The sequence below is a fragment of the Tasmannia lanceolata genome, unplaced genomic scaffold (genome assembly GCF_043159265.1).
Source record: "Tasmannia lanceolata isolate RefF3 unplaced genomic scaffold, GAP_Taslan_0.1 ptg000002l, whole genome shotgun sequence".
In the NCBI taxonomy this organism is placed as follows: domain Eukaryota; kingdom Viridiplantae; phylum Streptophyta; class Magnoliopsida; order Canellales; family Winteraceae; genus Tasmannia; species Tasmannia lanceolata.
In genome coordinates, this window is record NW_027518679.1 from 58,170,342 (window position 1) to 58,186,965 (window position 16,624).

At 38.7% G+C, this 16,624-nt stretch overlaps 1 protein-coding gene across 2 annotated transcripts; it reads left to right on the forward strand.

Moving 5' to 3' along the window:
- The first annotated feature begins 3,888 nt into the window (after positions 1–3,888).
- On the forward strand, positions 3,889–16,624 carry LOC143881387 (uncharacterized). Of its 2 annotated transcripts, none has more exons than XM_077384432.1 (9): positions 3,889–4,086; positions 4,180–7,032; positions 7,237–7,369; positions 7,516–7,604; positions 8,107–8,342; positions 11,000–11,086; positions 11,966–12,065; positions 14,268–14,481; positions 14,564–16,624. In XM_077384432.1, the coding sequence occupies exons 2-9, from the start codon at positions 4,348–4,350 to the stop codon at positions 15,595–15,597; spliced, it is 4,578 nt and encodes a 1,525-aa protein (XP_077240547.1). In that variant the 5' UTR covers positions 3,889–4,086; positions 4,180–4,347; the 3' UTR covers positions 15,598–16,624. The 2 variants fall into 2 exon arrangements, with proteins under 2 accessions (XP_077240547.1, XP_077240553.1); XM_077384438.1 differs by having other exon boundaries at positions 14,645–16,624.

The window sequence follows — 16,624 nt, forward strand, 5'->3', positions numbered from 1 at the left end:
TTTCTAATCGTAGTATCTATTTCTGGAGATGATCATTAGAAAATATCCAGGAAATATTCGTCTTCATGCTTGGTCCTATTTCTAATGGAGGTAACCTGGCTATTCAATTTTTGGGGGGGCATGATGTTGTACCCAGGTTTTCATTCAGGCTCTACGAATACTTTCTAAGAACTCCATGATATTTGGGTAGAGGATGCCTAACTTTTGAGAGAGATTACTCTGCAGTTGGGTTCCGTTTTGTGCATTGAAGTACTCATTTTTACAGAGTTACTGATATCTATGTAAAATAAATTTAACTTTAGAGTGGCTAGCTTTGTACTTTGGTTTCCACCTCTTTTCTTGAAAGAGAACTACTTAGGGGTGGCAAAATTGGCCGAGCCGAACCGGAACCGAGCCGACACCGAACCGAAAATTCTGTTTTGGTTTGGTTAAACCAAACCGATTCAAATTTCGGTTTGGTTTGGTTTGGGGATCAAACCGAACCAAACCGAATATCTCCAATAATTATGAGTAAGGGGTGGTAAAATTGGCAGAACCGAACCGAAACCGAACCAAAAATTCGATTTTGGTTCGGTTTCGGTTTGGTTTTACCAAACCGATTCAAATTTCAGTTCGGTTCGGTTTGAGGGTCAAACCGAACCATTGCCACCCCTAGAACTACTAGATAGAAAATTCGTTCACAACATTTTTTGGGTTCCTCACTGGGACCCAATCAAGATGGGAAGTGATATATTCGCCCCTTTTTCTTCCTGGGGCCATCTCCTCTAGTGGATTTTTTTTTTTAGCGTAGATAAGCTGGGGTTTGGCAGACCCCTACAGGGAAAGAGGTGGAAATGCATTCAATTTTTTTGGAAAAAGAAGGAAAAACAGAGTGAAAAATGTAGCAAAAGAGGTGAAGATAATATTTCCCATTATCAAAAAGATTGGTATGAAAATGAGAGGGTATGAATTTCACTTCCAATCTTATTTTGACCAAAAAAGGGGTGAAGATAAATATTATTTAGTATTTACCACTAGAGATTGGTAAAATAAAAGGAGTGTCATCATCAAAATGAGACCGTGTGACTTTCACTTTCCAATCTTATTTTGACCACGTGTGAATTCATTATCCAAATATTTAATAAGGGAACCCCCTGAATCGAATAAAAGTGTTTTTTGTACTTTGGAGGGAAACCAAAGAACATTCACAATCTCGTGGGTTCGACGACATACTATATACACCAAAAGCCGGTATATAAACCCCAAAGAGTCCCGAAACCAACGAACTCCACGAAAGTATACGCCACAGACCGGTATTGACTTGACTTCATTCACTCCTGAGTCCTGATAGTAGGTAGCTATTGACTTCACTCCATTGACTCTCAGCAGCACTCAAATATCTGCACTCCCTGATTAATTAGAGGAGAAAAATGATATTTCCACCCTCTTTCATTGAAAGAAAACGAGTAGCTATTTTCGGTCTTGTTGAGAGTCTTGAGACCAAGGTTTTAAATTTCGGTTTCGAAATGAGTGTCGGTCCTGACCTTCGAAATTTCGGACGAAATCTATCGAAACCAGATAAAGTAATATTTTACTATGTACAAAATTTCGGTGATATTACCGGTAATTTCAGCTGAGATTTCAGGATAATATTAAATAATGAATAAATTTCAGATTTTTTGTGATATTCCTTAAATTTCAGACCGTCGATCGAAATTTCTAAATTTCTTGAAATTTTGTAACAATTCGAGTTTACCCAATTTCAGTTTCGGTCTCGAACGAAACCCAAAATAAAGGATTTCGGTCGAAATTTAAAACTTTGGTTGGGACCAAGGTTTTTGAATTTCGGTTTCGGAATGCGTTTAGGTCCTCACTGAAACCACCGAAATTTCAAAATATCGAAACCACATAAAGTAATATTTTATCCGGTACAAAATTTTGGCGTAATATTAAATAATGAATAAAATACAGATTTTTTGGTAATATTCCTTAAATTTCGGGGAAAATGAAATTTCTATCAAAATTTTGATCGAAAATTTGAAATTTTGGTCTAAATTGTGTAACTTTTCGAGTTTACCCAATTTCGGTTTTGGTCTCGACCGAAACCCGAAATTTCTTATTACGGTCTCGACTTTAAACCTTGGTTGGGGGGCATGCAATGTACAACCAAGATGGGAAATATTCATCCCCATTTCCTCCTTGGGCCGCACCCTCTAGTGGATTTATGGCCTTGGGAAGAAAAGTAGGCAAATATATCATTTCCCATTAGACCTGGCAAAAAGTGACCCGGGCCCGCCCGTAATTTATGGGGTCCGGGTCACTAATTAGTGACCTGTTTGAAATTTGACCCGGCCGTGCAGGTCACGTCAAAACAGGCCGAGTGGACCCGCGAGTGCCCGTAAAAACCCAAATGATTTAGATTTTATATAAGTGTAAGCCCTTATAGTTCTGTATTTTTTCAAAAAGTACTGTACGGGACCACATGTAAGGATGATCTAAACCGTCCATGTGATGAAACACAACTTAAATAGGTTGTGCCCCAAAAATTATTTCCATAGGATGATCCCAGCCCTCCGATCTATAGAGCTTTCCATAAATAATATTGTGCAATTCCTCCATAGATAGGAGGACTAGGATCATCCTATGGAAATGATTTTTTGGGCACAACTTATTTACGTTATGGCCCATCACTTGGACAATTTGGATCATCCTATTATAGTGTGGGAATAAAAACAGCAAAAAAAAAGGAAAAACCCGGGTGACCTGCGGGTCTACCCGGCCTGTACGGGTGGGGTCCGGTTTCACCAAATTGGGACCTGTAAAATTCTGGGTCATTTATGACCCGGCCCTTAAGACCTAGACCCGTACGGGTTGGGTGAAACCCGCCCGTTTGCCAGGTCTATTTCCCATCAAGATTGTTGATCTCGTCGATGTGACCCACATGGTCTTTTAATCCCATCCCAAATGAACATCTCCCGAGTAAGATAAAACAAAAGGAGTGCCATTATCAAAATAGAAGGGTATGAATATCACTGAGATTTTATATGATGTGTGGCCAAATAAACTCGTATTTTTCAAAAAAGTACGGTATGATCCACACCATAGGATGATCCAAACCGTCCATTTGTTGGGCCACAACGTAAATAGGTATTTTTCAAAAAGTACGGTATGATCTACACCATAGGATGACCCAAACCGTCCATCTGTTGGGCCACAACGTAAATAGGTTGGACCCAAAAAATCATTTCCATAGGATAATCCTAACCCCTCTGATTAATAGAGGGTCTGTACATTATGAAACCTTCTATAGATCGGAGGGTGAGGATCATCCAATGGAAATGATTTTGTGGCACAATCTATTTATGCTGTGGCACAATCTATTTATGTTGTGGCCCAACAGATGGACGGTTTGGATCATCCTATGGTGATGGCCGTACCGTACTTTTTTGAAAAATACGATTTTATACAGGCACACATCATATAAAATCTCGAACATGGCTTCCAATCTCATTTTGACAAAATAAAAAAGGGCAATGATATTTTTACCCCCCTCAGTACGCATGCGCCCCTTTTTAGCGTGATTTGACGTCAAAAAGCGTTACAGTTGACTACTGTTCACGACAAATCAGATTAACAGCGGGGCGCATGGCTGCATGGGGGATGAAATTATCATCTCCCAAAAAACAAGGGGAAATGATATCCCACCCTAAACGGATAAAATCGCCCACTGTTAATGGTTTTTCTTGGAGAGCATGAGGATAAATTCACCCACTTAAAATAAAAGGAGTGTGATTATCAAAATTAGAGTGTTTGGATATCACTTCGAATCTTACTTTAATTACGTCTGAATCTAATATCTCCATTTTTGGCCCAAAAAATCTAATAAAATCTTGTGAGTTACGACCAAAATCTAATAATATACACCAGAGTTCGGTATATAAACTCCCAACCCATTCTCTCGCTCCTCCTCCCTCCTCCCTCCTCCCTCCTCCAAACTCTCGCTTTCCTTCGCAGTTCTCGTTTCTGTGGAATTTCAATCTCGACCATTGGAATCTCATCGGACGCTGTCAAAATAAGGAAATCGTTTACACTCTATCGACTATCGAGGTAAGCCTCTTTGCTTTGGTCGTTATTGATTTTCGCTTTTTTTTTCTCTTCCAGTGTTTGGTTTCATTGTTTCATTCTCCATGGAATTTTCAGATCTAGCTTTTTGATTCGAAGAGAGATGGACGGTAATTTAGGGTTTTCGACTTTCCTATTTGTTCTGTGTCTGCCGATTCTTTGGATGATTTTGTTGGATTTGAGGTGATTTTGATTGGAATTGTAGAAGGTGAATTCGAAATTAGGGTTCCAAGATTGTTATACGAGATGAAAGAGGGTGATTTGGGCGTATCGAAGAAAGGAGCTGGGACTAATCATGGTTCTGGTGGGAAGCTAAAGGTTTGTGAATTGAAGAAGGTGAAGAAGAGGCGGTTGCTAATTATTAGTGATTCGGAATCAGATGAATTTGTTTCTACTTCGCGGAAGGTTGATCAGAATGTGAATGCCTCTGTTGATCAGAAAAATATTAGTGTTGGTTCTTTAGATGGGAATGGGAATGGTTCTGTTGATTCGAAAAACAAGAGTGTCGGTTCTTTAGAAGTCAAGGGCGGATTTGAAATCGATAAGAAGAAAACTAGATTAGACCCAATTGGGTATTTGGAAGACACTGAAACTAGTAATAAAAGAATTAGGGTTGATGGAAATGAGAGAAAGAGCAGTAAGAATGATCCTTTTGCATTCAGGGAAGATGATGTAATTGATAGGAAAAAGATAAAGATGGAAACTTTGAAGTATAAGGAAGAAATGACTGACGATTTAGATCGCGCTAGATGTAGAGCACGTGTTGAAGGTGATAGGAAAAAGATAAAGATGGAAACTTTGAAGCGTAAGGAAGAAATGAATGGAGATTTAGACCGCCGTAGAGAACGTGATGTAGGTGATAGGAAAATAAAGATGGAAACTTTAAACTGTAATGAAGAAATGGCTGATGATTTAGATCGTGTTAGACGTAGAGAACGCGATGAAGGCGATAGGAAAATAATTCTAGAAGCTGGAATGAAAAGAAAGAGAGGTAGTGCAGATTCTTTGAAATGCAGGGAAGGTGAGGAAAGTGATAGGGAAAAGAAAAGGGTGGAATCATGGAAGTTCAGAGCAGTAAAAGTAGAGAATAAAGCGGAATCTAGGGTTTCGGGACCCAAGCTCGTGGCCCCCATTGCTAGGCAGAGGGAAGGTGAAAGAGAATGCAATAGAAGCAAAGTGATCGATGAGATACCACGGTCTGACATTCATAGGAAGGGCAACTTGGTAGTTGAAAGAATCAGGGGATCTGATGTATTCGATAAGAAGAGATTTAGGCTGGAAAAAGGTGAAATTTTTTGTTCTGCTGGCTTACCTGCAAAGAAGTTTACCGTTCCTCGCAGTGAAGGGATTAGGCTGCAGGGAAAGGGCGGTGTTTTGAAGTTGATGCCCAGTAATAAGATGAAGGTGGGTGTGTCTGAGAAAACTTATGACCGAAGGGGAGCCGAAGAAAACAGAAGGGATCCTCGGATTTCCAGTATTAGTCATCGGAATGTGCTGTTGGGTTCTTCACTTGCCAGGGGAAAGCAATGCCGTGAAGGTTCAGATTCCTCTATTAAAATTGGGAAGAATCATTTGAATATGAGAAAGTCTTTGTCAACTGAAAAAATCAAAGCCTGTGATCTGCAAAGAGAGAAGAATGTAGCATTGCAGATAGAGTCGAATAAAATGGATGCCCGTGGTACTAAAGGAGAGAGCATTTCAGCCTTGGGAATTCCCCTGCCAACTAAAAAGAAAGAAAAGGGTTCGAAGAGTGATCGTTTAACAGAAAAGCAACGGCTACGCGATCGGATAAAGGGTATGCTTCTGAATGCTGGTTGGAAAATTGAGAATAGGCGTAGGAAAGATAGAAATTATCAAGATGCTGTGTACATCTCTCCCAAAGGAACTGCTTATTGGTCAATCATGAATGCATATCGTGCGCTTCAAAAGGAGTTAAACTCTGAAAATAGGAATGGTGATTGTGGGGCATTTACTGGGAATGATCATGAGCTTAATGAGACAAGTTCTCCATTTTCTGTGATACCTGTGGAGGTCCTTAGTATCCTGACGAGGAGAAGAGTCAAGAAGAAAGTCAAGCATGAAAGGGATAATAAGCTCAGAAATGAAAGTGGCGGTAAGAATGCAAAAGAAGTCACCAAAATAAATTTCGTAAATAATAAACATGTTAAAGGGAATGCCAGCAACTGCAAAATGAAAGAAAAAGTGAATTCTCGAATTGCGTTTGGTGGTAAGTTATCAAAAGCAAGCATGAAGGAAAATGCCTCTGTTGGTTCAAAAATGGAGGGTGCTGTCAGAAGTTCGACATCCAGTTATCCTTCAGACAAAGTTGGCTCTACAAATGGTGAAAGTGGAAAAGGTAGTTCACCAGTTAGAGCTCAAATCTCATCTTTAACATCTGATGCTAATTTGCTAAACGGAAGGAAAAATAACAAACAAAGAGGATGTGCTTTGTTGGCTCGTAGCTCTAACAAATGGGCGAGTCTTGATACTGATGATTTTAAACCATATGATGGAAAGCGAACTGTTCTCTCCTGGCTGATAGATTCAGGAACTGTGCCTGAGAATGGGAAGGTGCAATATATGAACAAAACACACACACGGGCTTTGCTAGAGGGATGGATTAGAAGGGATGGCATTCATTGTAGTTGTTGTAGTAAAATCCTAACAGTTTCAAAGTTTGAGATTCATTCTGGTACCAAAATGCGCCAACCTTTCCAAAACATATTTGTAGAGACTGGGATTTCTCTTTTGCAATGCCAGTTAGACGCATGGGATAAACAAGAGGAATCTGAACGCAGAGGGCTCCATTTCATCGACATTGAGGGCGATGACCCCAATGATGATACCTGTGGTATTTGTGGCGATGGCGGTGACTTGATATGTTGTGATGGTTGTCCTTCAACTTATCATCTACGCTGTTTAAATATTCAGGTATGTGGAAATATTTGAACTATATAGATTATATAAATCATAGTAACAAATGAAGGGAGAATTTTGTACTTCTTTCATATCTTTTTTTGTGGGAATTTGGAATGTTTGATATAAAAATGAGAAAAAACTGCCAGATCTTAGATTTTTTGTGTTGTCTTTCTGTTATTTTTTGGGCAAAATGGCCAGTCATACTCCTTGTTGCAGATGCTCCCTCCAGGTGATTGGCACTGTCCAAACTGTTCATGCAAATTCTGTGGTGTAGTTGATGGTAGTAACTCTCAAGGTGAAGGTGTCACTCTCATCCCAATACTCTCATGTAGTCAATGTGAGGAAAAATGTATGTTCTGCTCCATCTTATCTCTATTTCTTAATTTTTGCGTAGCCTCACTTAGTCTTTTTTTGTCGATTCCTTTTGAATATTAAAAATTCATTTTGTACCTTAGGCTGAAAAGCTGTCGTCAACTTTTTTTCTGCCTGTTGTAGATCACCAACAGTGTATGCGAGAAACAACATTTATACCTGTTGATTCCAATAGTCCAGGCATTTCCTTCTGTGGAAAGAATTGTCGAAAGGTATTCCTTCTCATTTCAAGTTATTTTTATTCTTTGATTGTTTTAGTCATTTCACTCGAGCATCTGGTCATTTTATTTATTTATTTTAAATGAAAATTGTCATATGCAGGTTCTTTTGTTGCTCATTTTATGTTGTTGCCTTTGCAAGTTCTTTTGCACTGGAACATCATATGCAGTGTCAAACATGGTTGTAAATGCATAATCTCATGCCTAATAACTCCTTATAAATGCATAGTAATAAAATTGAAATGTATCTAATCTGGTTGACATTGTATCAATGGCTAGAGAATCTAGCACCTACAACCGCCTTTAGTATGTTATCATTTTAAGATATCGAGCCCTGATGTATACTTTACATAGGTGACTCTTTAAAACCCCTATTTTCTCCTGTTCGTCCTATTAATAGACGAGGAATTCGGTAGAAAGTAATGACGGTTGAACTCTTTGCCTGCTGCTCTTTGGAGGCATTTGGATAAATTCTTTTCGCTTGTCTTATCTGCAGCTCTTCGAGCGATTGGAGAAGCTTCTCGGGGCTAAACATGATTTGGAAGTGGGATTTTCATGGACTCTCATTAAGCGTTTTGATGAAAACTCAAGGACATCTCCCCGTGCACTAGCTCAAAGGGCTGAGTGCAATTCCAAGCTTGCTGTTGCACTGGCTGTCATGGATGAATGCTTTATGCCCATAATTGAGCAGAGTGGTATCAATTTGATTCACAATGTTCTTTATAATTGCGGGTAAGGAACCAACAATGTATGTTCCTCGTTCACAAATGCAACAATGACTTGCCAATGTGACTCTAATTTGAGTAAAAGAATGACATCTATGTGATCTTGCAGGATTTTTTTATTTTTTATTTTGAAGTAGCTGCTTGCTTTGTGAGCATTTATTCATGCTTCGAGGATATGTATGATATTTAGATTATCTTTTAAGATATCAGAAATGACTGCCTTTCTTTTATTGTGCTTGTGAGTCATGAATATTTGTGATGTAATCCGATACGGAGAAAAAGCGAAAGTAAATTACAAGAATAGGATACGATAGCAAAATAGAGAGAAAATAAGAAAAACTCCAAGAACGGACATTTTCTCTTCAGTTCATTAATTTCATAATCAAAATCAGAAGTCCCATTACATGTCTCATCAACCCCCTTTTATAGATTAGGAGGGATTCTAAAAATGGAATCTCATACTAGCAAAAAGAAACATCTAAAATTGGCACAATTATATTAAAGGCAACCTAAATAAAAACAGTAAACTCAATCCTAAATTACCTTAATTAGGTATGCATGGAATGGACATATTCCTTATTTAGCCATGCATGGAAATAGAAATAAGTCTGTCCTAATTTGCATGAAGGAAAATGGATTTAGGCATGTAGGAAAATGAAAATAAATCATCAGCCCTACGATTTGGGCTGCAGGGCCCTACTATCACAATGAGGGGGTTGGCTCATGGAAGTGGAATAGACGAGGAATACAGGAAATAGCAAAGGTAAAGCATGATGAGAATTCTCGACTCGAGATGTTAGAAGGTGCAAATTCAATAGTTGCCGAGCAGCTAAAATTGCTTCAGCGGGAGTTGTTGTCTGTAGGGGTGCAACATTGGTCGGGTTGCACCCCTACAGAGGAATCCATTTTTCCCACCCGAACCCGAACCCGACCCGATTTCCAACCCGACGAGGTTCAACCCGACCCGACCTGTGGAACCCATTTTGCCAACCCAAACCCAACCCGAACCAGATTTCAACCCGACCCAACTTGAGTTTTTAAGCTTAAAAAAATAAAAATTATAAAAAATGTCGGGTTTCACTTGGGTCAGGTTGCCAAACCCTCAACCCGAACCCGACCCAAACTCGACCCGACCTTTTTTCGGGTTGAACCTAACCCGAATTGCACCCCTAGTTGTTTGTGTTGGAAACGTCCCTAGTTGCTGAATCCATTCCATGACACAAAATCCATCATTGGCTAAACAATCATTTGGTTATGCCATTTTGGGATTTGCTCTAACCGAAGCTACTGTATCGTTTGCCCCAATGCTGGCGTTTCTATTCTCATCTGTATTCCGATCGAAGAATAGGAGTTTTATTCTTAGGAAAAGAAGGCCATGGTCAAATATGGCATGTAAAACGCCCTTTGAAAGGGAAGCAGTTTCACATGCATTTGGCCATGGGAAGGGGAGAGGTGAGGTGGGCCCGTTCACTTTAAAAAGATGAAAAACACTACCTACAACACTTTATTGATTGTAATCTTCGGAAGGAAAAACATATCTACCTAGCAAGACTTGCATGGTTATGAAAAAGTCCCCAACTAACCGGCATGGGTGACATTTTTTTTAATGCTATTTATTTATTTATGGAAAAATTACATATACACCCCCTGTGGTTTGGCCATTTTCCGCTTTAAACCCTGTGGTTTGGAAGTTACCAACGACACCCCCTCAACTTTCCGTGAGTTTTTTTTAACGTGACAGAGTGGACAGAAAAGGGGAAATGACTGTTATGCCCTCGTCTTCCCCAACTGAAATTAGGGTTTTCATACTTTAAAACTGAAAATTAGGGTTTGATTGAAACCCTTGTTTATTTATCAACATAAACCCTTGATTTAGGAGTTTTATTTGTCTTCATTCACATTATTATCATGATTTGCACATAAACCCTAATATTTTAGGGATTTTTTTTGTTTTTATCAATGTTTTTTTCTTGAAATGTGGGTTTGATGTAGCCATGGGGTGGGGTTTCATTGTCTATGGTGGAGGCGACGATGGCCGGAGATGGCGACGGCGGCGGTGGCCTGACTTGGCGGCGGGAAATGGTGTAACACTAATCCCTTTGCAAATGGCTTAAAACCAGTGATAAAGGTTATTTTTGTCTTCAAACCATAGGGTTTAAAGCGGAAAATGGCCAAACCACAGGGGGTCTATCTGTAATTTTCCCTTTATTTATTTATGGGTGACATTAGCCGACCCCAACTAGTTTGGGAAAAAGGCTTAGTTGAGTTGAGTTGAGATGGGTGACATTAGTTTGATTCTTATATTTATTGACCATTATCGCTGTATTCCTTGTATTACCCATTAAGACTTAAGTTATTCAATTCGGTCACCAAATGTTTATGAATTTTCCAATTGTTGACATTGTGTTATATGAAGGTTATGATTTTATTCGAGGTTTACCTTTTGTCCAATTTTTCTGTTCTTTCATATCTATAGTAAGAGCGATTCACAAGTGTATTTTTTAGTGGTTGTTTCGGTCTGGTGATTAAATTAACATTTATGTTCATCTAGACTGATAGGAATCATAGATTATTGATGTCATTAGTATTAATACTACTTTATAATCAACATTTAGTTAGATCTTTATGTAATGCGTGTATTTGATTGCTGCTTTCCTTTTGCAGATCAAACTTTAATCGGCTGAATTACAGCGGCTTTTATACTATTATTTTGGAGAGAGGTGATGAAATTATCGCTGCAGCATCTATCAGGTGGACATCTGCTTTGATTCTTGGCGGTCAATGTAATGCTTTTACGTAAATGGTCATTATTTCTAAATATCGTTGCTGAAAGGTGTCAGCTGAAAGCTGAAATATCAGAATTGGAATTTTGGTCGTCTAAAAAACCAAAAAAAGTCTAAACTAGTATGTCAATGGGCTGGGTCCATAGGCAGAACCAAAATTTACCCCCTTGGAATTGGATTTATTCATTTTCTTGCAAAAGCTGGCTGAGTCCAGCCAATTGAGATCCCTATCCAATACCTTAAAAAATGAGCTAATACAAAAATATTCGGTATTGGAAGTTACCTTGCAAAGATACTTGATTGTTTAAATTAAGAACCAATTTTTTCCTTGCAAAAAGCCACAACTTATTGCGAGGAGTGGATTTCAAACACCGGGAATGCTTTCCTTAACATCAAAATAACAAAAAAACAAAAAAAAATCTTGTATCCAATGTTTCTTACTTCAGAAATATCTTCTTAAATATGAACCACATTTTTTTTGAACTATTCTGTTTGTCTATGAAAATTATCATTAAAAAATGAAATTTATCATTCAGGAAACACCTTTCCTTGTTTTATGTGCTTGCTTTACCCCTGAACTATGAATATGTGTTGAGTTTTCTCTATCCACATTTCTCTTCAAGCTTAGTGTATGGTTTCATTAAAAAGTGTATGGATTCATTAAATATATCGTTTTCCTTCATTAATCAATGTTGTACCAGAACGATTCAAAAAATAAAATAAAAAAAATCAATGTTGTGCCGGATATCTTGCACGAGGTTTCCCTTTAGTCAATAGTTTTGTGTTGGATTTTGAAGCATATGATTTGCTTTATTTGTAGCTGAACTTTTACTTCCTGGTTAATTAGGATCCATGGGACGAGGCTAGCAGAGATGCCTTTCATTGGGACTCGTCATATCTATAGGCGTCAAGGGATGTGCCGTCGACTTCTAAATGCAATAGAATTGGTATGTTATGGAGATTATATGCTAATGATTGAATGCATTTTGTGTGCATGTGTCCATACTAAATTGCTAATAAGTGTATATTGCTTTGGTCTTTTATTGAAGTGTTTATCATTACTGCTGTTGAACTTAGAGGGGTTTGCAACTGTTTGACTCATGAATGTCTGATGTCCCTTGTTGAGCTTTCTTATTTAGTGGATTTAAGCAGTCTTTAATTACTGTCATGGCTCTAGTGTCGAATAATTCTATCAACTTATTTCAAGATTGGGCTCAAAATTCTACAGTAAAGCCTATGCAACTTTCTCTCAGGCTTGCTTTTTTACTGGTCTAATTTCAGTTCATCACCTCTCTTGTGCACCTCCCATTTTGCCGTTTTCATTTTTGACACATTATTATCCTTTATAGATGAAGACTGTACAATACTAATTGATGTACTTGACTTTTGAAGCTGTCCTCCCTAATCGAAGTCACAATTTATTGCTTCCTACATATTCTTGTTTTTTATCTACTAAAAATTTGCGACATACACATTTTGGTAATTTCTGTTTGGTTCCTTACTTGGACCTAGAAAGAGGACACTATGGCTCAAGGTTCCATTTGATTATTGTCGAAAGTAGTTTTACATTTAGGTATTGTCATATCCTTCGCTTTTTTGGCAATTTTTTTGGTATAGTTTTAAACTTCCACTGGTATATGTCGACTTCCGTGGGGCCAAAATTGAAGTTAGGACCGAAGTCTTAAGTTTGATTCCTTCCGATACACCCACATAACAAAAGAAACCATATTAATTCCATTCCATTAGTAAGATAAGTTTAAAAGTAAAAGAAATGTCACGACCATAATCGTTTAAAAACATGTGAAATCTCTGTTTATTGTTCCATACATACCCAACAACACATGTCACTAGGTGTTTGTTCTTGTTAAACCGTTTTTAATGTTGAGATATTTTATTCCATTTCAAAAAAATGTTGAAATATTTTATTAAAAGGAAACTGCTAATACAACTACGTCTGAGATGGTCAAAACCAAAGAGAAGATAAAAACATAGAAAGATCCTGTAATGTTATCCCATGCTACTGTATACAGAGCTTGGGAACAAACAAAGATCATAACTTCAATTTTGGTTTTTGAAGAAAATAAAAAACCTCCAAGTGAGGTCCCATGTCGCTCACCCAGCCAAGCCCATCTGCCTCACTATTAGATGCTCTTTTGATATGCCTACAGGAGGCAGGAAAGGTCCCCACACTGTCTTGAATCTCCTCCATCAGATGCGCCAACCTCCAAGGGTGACTTCTGAGTGCCCTTCTGATTACATTGAGAGAGTCACCCTCCACCACCAGAGCAGACATGATACTCCGATCGGCAAGCCCGATCCCTTGAAGGACCGCCCTCATCTCAGCTTTATTAGAATTAGCTCTCCTAACTGAGCAAGAGAAAGCCCACTTTTGATGCTTCCCCTTTTCTTCCCTAAGAAGACCTTCTACTTCAGCCGACCCCCGGTCACCCAAGTTCAAACCATCAAAATTTAACTTATACATCCCTGGGTAAGGGGGAGTCCATCTTGGATGAGGAACATCCTCCTCTCACCCTTAATGCAGATCTCTCTCCGTCGGTGCCATAGGTCAGAGCTAGAAATGAATAGAAAACAAGGAAGAGACTTTGCCCAATAGATGCAGAGAGAAATAATCTGTGTACACAAAGAATGAACTTTTAGCGTAGCTGAGGAACATAATCTTAGTGTATACAAAGGCCAAAGCATGAGCTTTTAGTGAAGCTTCATAACACCTTCTTATTCCTTTCTTTCCAAATTGCCCAAATAGTTGCTAACAAGACTAGGTTCCACAGGATTCTCCCTTTTTTCTTCCATGGTGCCAAGGATCTGCAATTAAGAAGATCTGCCATACAAGCAGGGTTTCGCTTATGGTTTTTTATTATATGTTTCATGAGGTTTGTGTACAATAAATGCCATTGATCATTAGTATGATTAATTGAACATATGATTCCATTATGTTGGAACTTTCTGTTGATCAAATTGTTCTTTCTGTTGTTTAATGAACATTTAAGTTGAATTTTTGAGATCATCCATCTTTTGATCATCATCTTGCTAAATATGTTGGATACTTAAATATTTTCCCCACACTATCTTGTTTTTGTGACATTGCTTATCCATTTGAGAATAAGTTGTTACTTGTAATTTTGTTTCAGGTTCTCTGTTCTCTCCATGTTGAGAAATTGATAATACCTGCTATAGCTGAACTCATGCAGACATGGACTATGGTTTTTGGCTTCAAGCCTCTTGAGGAATCACACAGGGAAGAACTGAGATCCATGAATATGTTGGTGTTCCCGGGGACAGATTTGTTACATAAGCAACTTTTAATGCGTGAATGTTCAGAAGGAATTACAACTGCTGATACAGGTAATATTGTAAATTATATTCATCATTTTGTCAATTTTCGTTACTATCACTCCTGGTTTGACCTTTTATGGTGTTTCTACAGGTAAAAAGGCATTTGAACTCGAAAGCAGCCATATTGATAGGCCTAAAGTGACAAACGCATCTCTTGTGGCTTCTTCTTCAGGGTCTGAAGTTGATGGTTTCGAAGAGGGAATGGTCCATGATACAAATGAGACAAAAGACACTGTCTCTGCTAACGACCCTGGTCCCACATGCAATATCTCTGAGGTGCAAAAGCCTTTAGATGCATCTCATGGATCTAATTTTCAAACTTTTGCTGAGCGAAGCATATGTTATAACTCTGAGTCACAGTACAAGGTGCCAGTTTCTTCTACCAACATGTCATTTATCCACGTGGCTCATCCTGATAAACCTGACGTTGAAAATCAATCTCTTGTGACTTGTCCTATCGAGCCTAAGCTTCAATCTTCCGACGCGTGTAGTGTGCATGATACTCATGAAGTGGCTGTTGACCTAGGTGGTGGTGAACCAAATCTCCATGCTTTTGGCGAGACTTCTGAGGTGATCGGTGAATCTCCAGATGCTATTTCTGGTTCTAATTTCCAAGATTCTGCGTTGGTTCCCAATTCCTTGCAGTCTGGTTCTGATAAAGAGCTTATCCTTTCTTCTTGCAATGCTTATCACAATAACCAGGCAGTGTCAGAGAAAATGCTTGTGTATTCTGCTTTTGAGCCTAATATCCATTCTTCTAGTGAAATTACAGAGCATAATACCCATGGAGTCAACAGTGGAGATGCTTCCATCGAACATAATGCCCATGCTTTGGGCGAGGATTCTGTACACTATAGTTCTGAAGTGGTCAGTGTATCTCTTAATGCTGCTTCCATGGCTAATTCTTTACCTTCTGACGAGGGTCAGCGTTCCGAGTTGTTGTCTAAGTCATATGACAGGTCTTCTGGGCTGCCTCTTTCGCCTGCTTCTGATGTGGCTTCTAATAATGTGCATGAGGTGGACGACAAATCACTTATGGCCTTCCCTTCCGAGCCAAACTGTCATACTTCTGGTCAGCGTGGTGCTGTGCTCGATGCACATGGGGTGGAAGATTTCAAGGTTTGAAATTTTTTTGGGGCCAAAAAAGAAATTTCGGTGGCAATTTCGATTTCGGTGGAAATTTCGGTGTGAATCTAATAATTTTGGCCGAAAATTTTAAATTTCGGTTTCGGTTTTAAATTTCGGTCCCTGGCAAAATCCGAAATTTCAGTTTGAGTGAGGCTTCTGTACAGTTTACTTCCAAGGTTGTAAATGAAGGGCTTGATCTTGCTTCCATGCTTACTTTTCTAGTTTCTGGTGGGGATAATATTAACTGTAATTCTGACGCACTGGAATAGTCCCCGGAGTCCATGTTGGATGAAGTTAAGCGTGATTTGTCCAAGGCGGCCAAGTCTACTGCGACTTCTATGGTCAAGCCAAACCTTTGTGCTTCCAATGAGGGTACTTTTCATGATACCCGTAAGCTAAAAGATGCAATAGCAGATGTTGAACCGAATTTTCATCCCTGGTTAGATGCTGCTTACAAGTCCAATACTCAAGCCGCTAATATGAGTAGCATACTGTATAATATGGGGCCTCCATGTGACTCCCCAAACTGCATGCTATAGGCGTGGAGGCAAGTGTAAATCGGATGTCTAGATACTGCTTACAAGTACAATACTCAAGCTGCTAATATGGGTAGTTTACTGTATAATTTGGGGCCTACATGCGATTCCCCAAACTGAATGCTATGGGTGTGGAGGCAAGTGTAAATCAGAAAACCACCACTTATCATCTGTACACTTGCTGTATAATGAGAGAGCAGGTGTATTCGAATTTCCTTCGTGATGTGATTTCCAGAAGCAGATTGCGATGATGATGTGATATGTTTCCAACAATCCATGTAATTTAGGTTGCTTAATCTTTGTGGATAGTTAATCATAAAGTCTGCGTAGAAAGTGACCGCCTTGAAGTGCCTTTCAAGGTATGTGTTGTTTTATAATTTTTTTTTTTTTTTTTTTGTATTATAATGGCTTGTCTCCTTTTCTTTTCAGTGGATCAATTTTATTATTCAGCCATATTTATGAAGATCAAAGATTTATTATTTTTGTCA

Excerpts from the sequence above, each read along its gene's own strand:
- LOC143881387 (XM_077384432.1), top strand. The coding sequence starts at position 4,348 with ATGAAAGAGGGTGATTTGGGCGTATCGAAGAAAGGAGCTGGGACTAAT. Across the intron at positions 11,087-11,965 it reads ATCGCTGCAGCATCTATCAG|GATCCATGGGACGAGGCTAG; the intron begins GTGGACATCTGC and ends CTGGTTAATTAG. Across the intron at positions 12,066-14,267 it reads TTCTAAATGCAATAGAATTG|GTTCTCTGTTCTCTCCATGT; the intron begins GTATGTTATGGA and ends ATTTTGTTTCAG.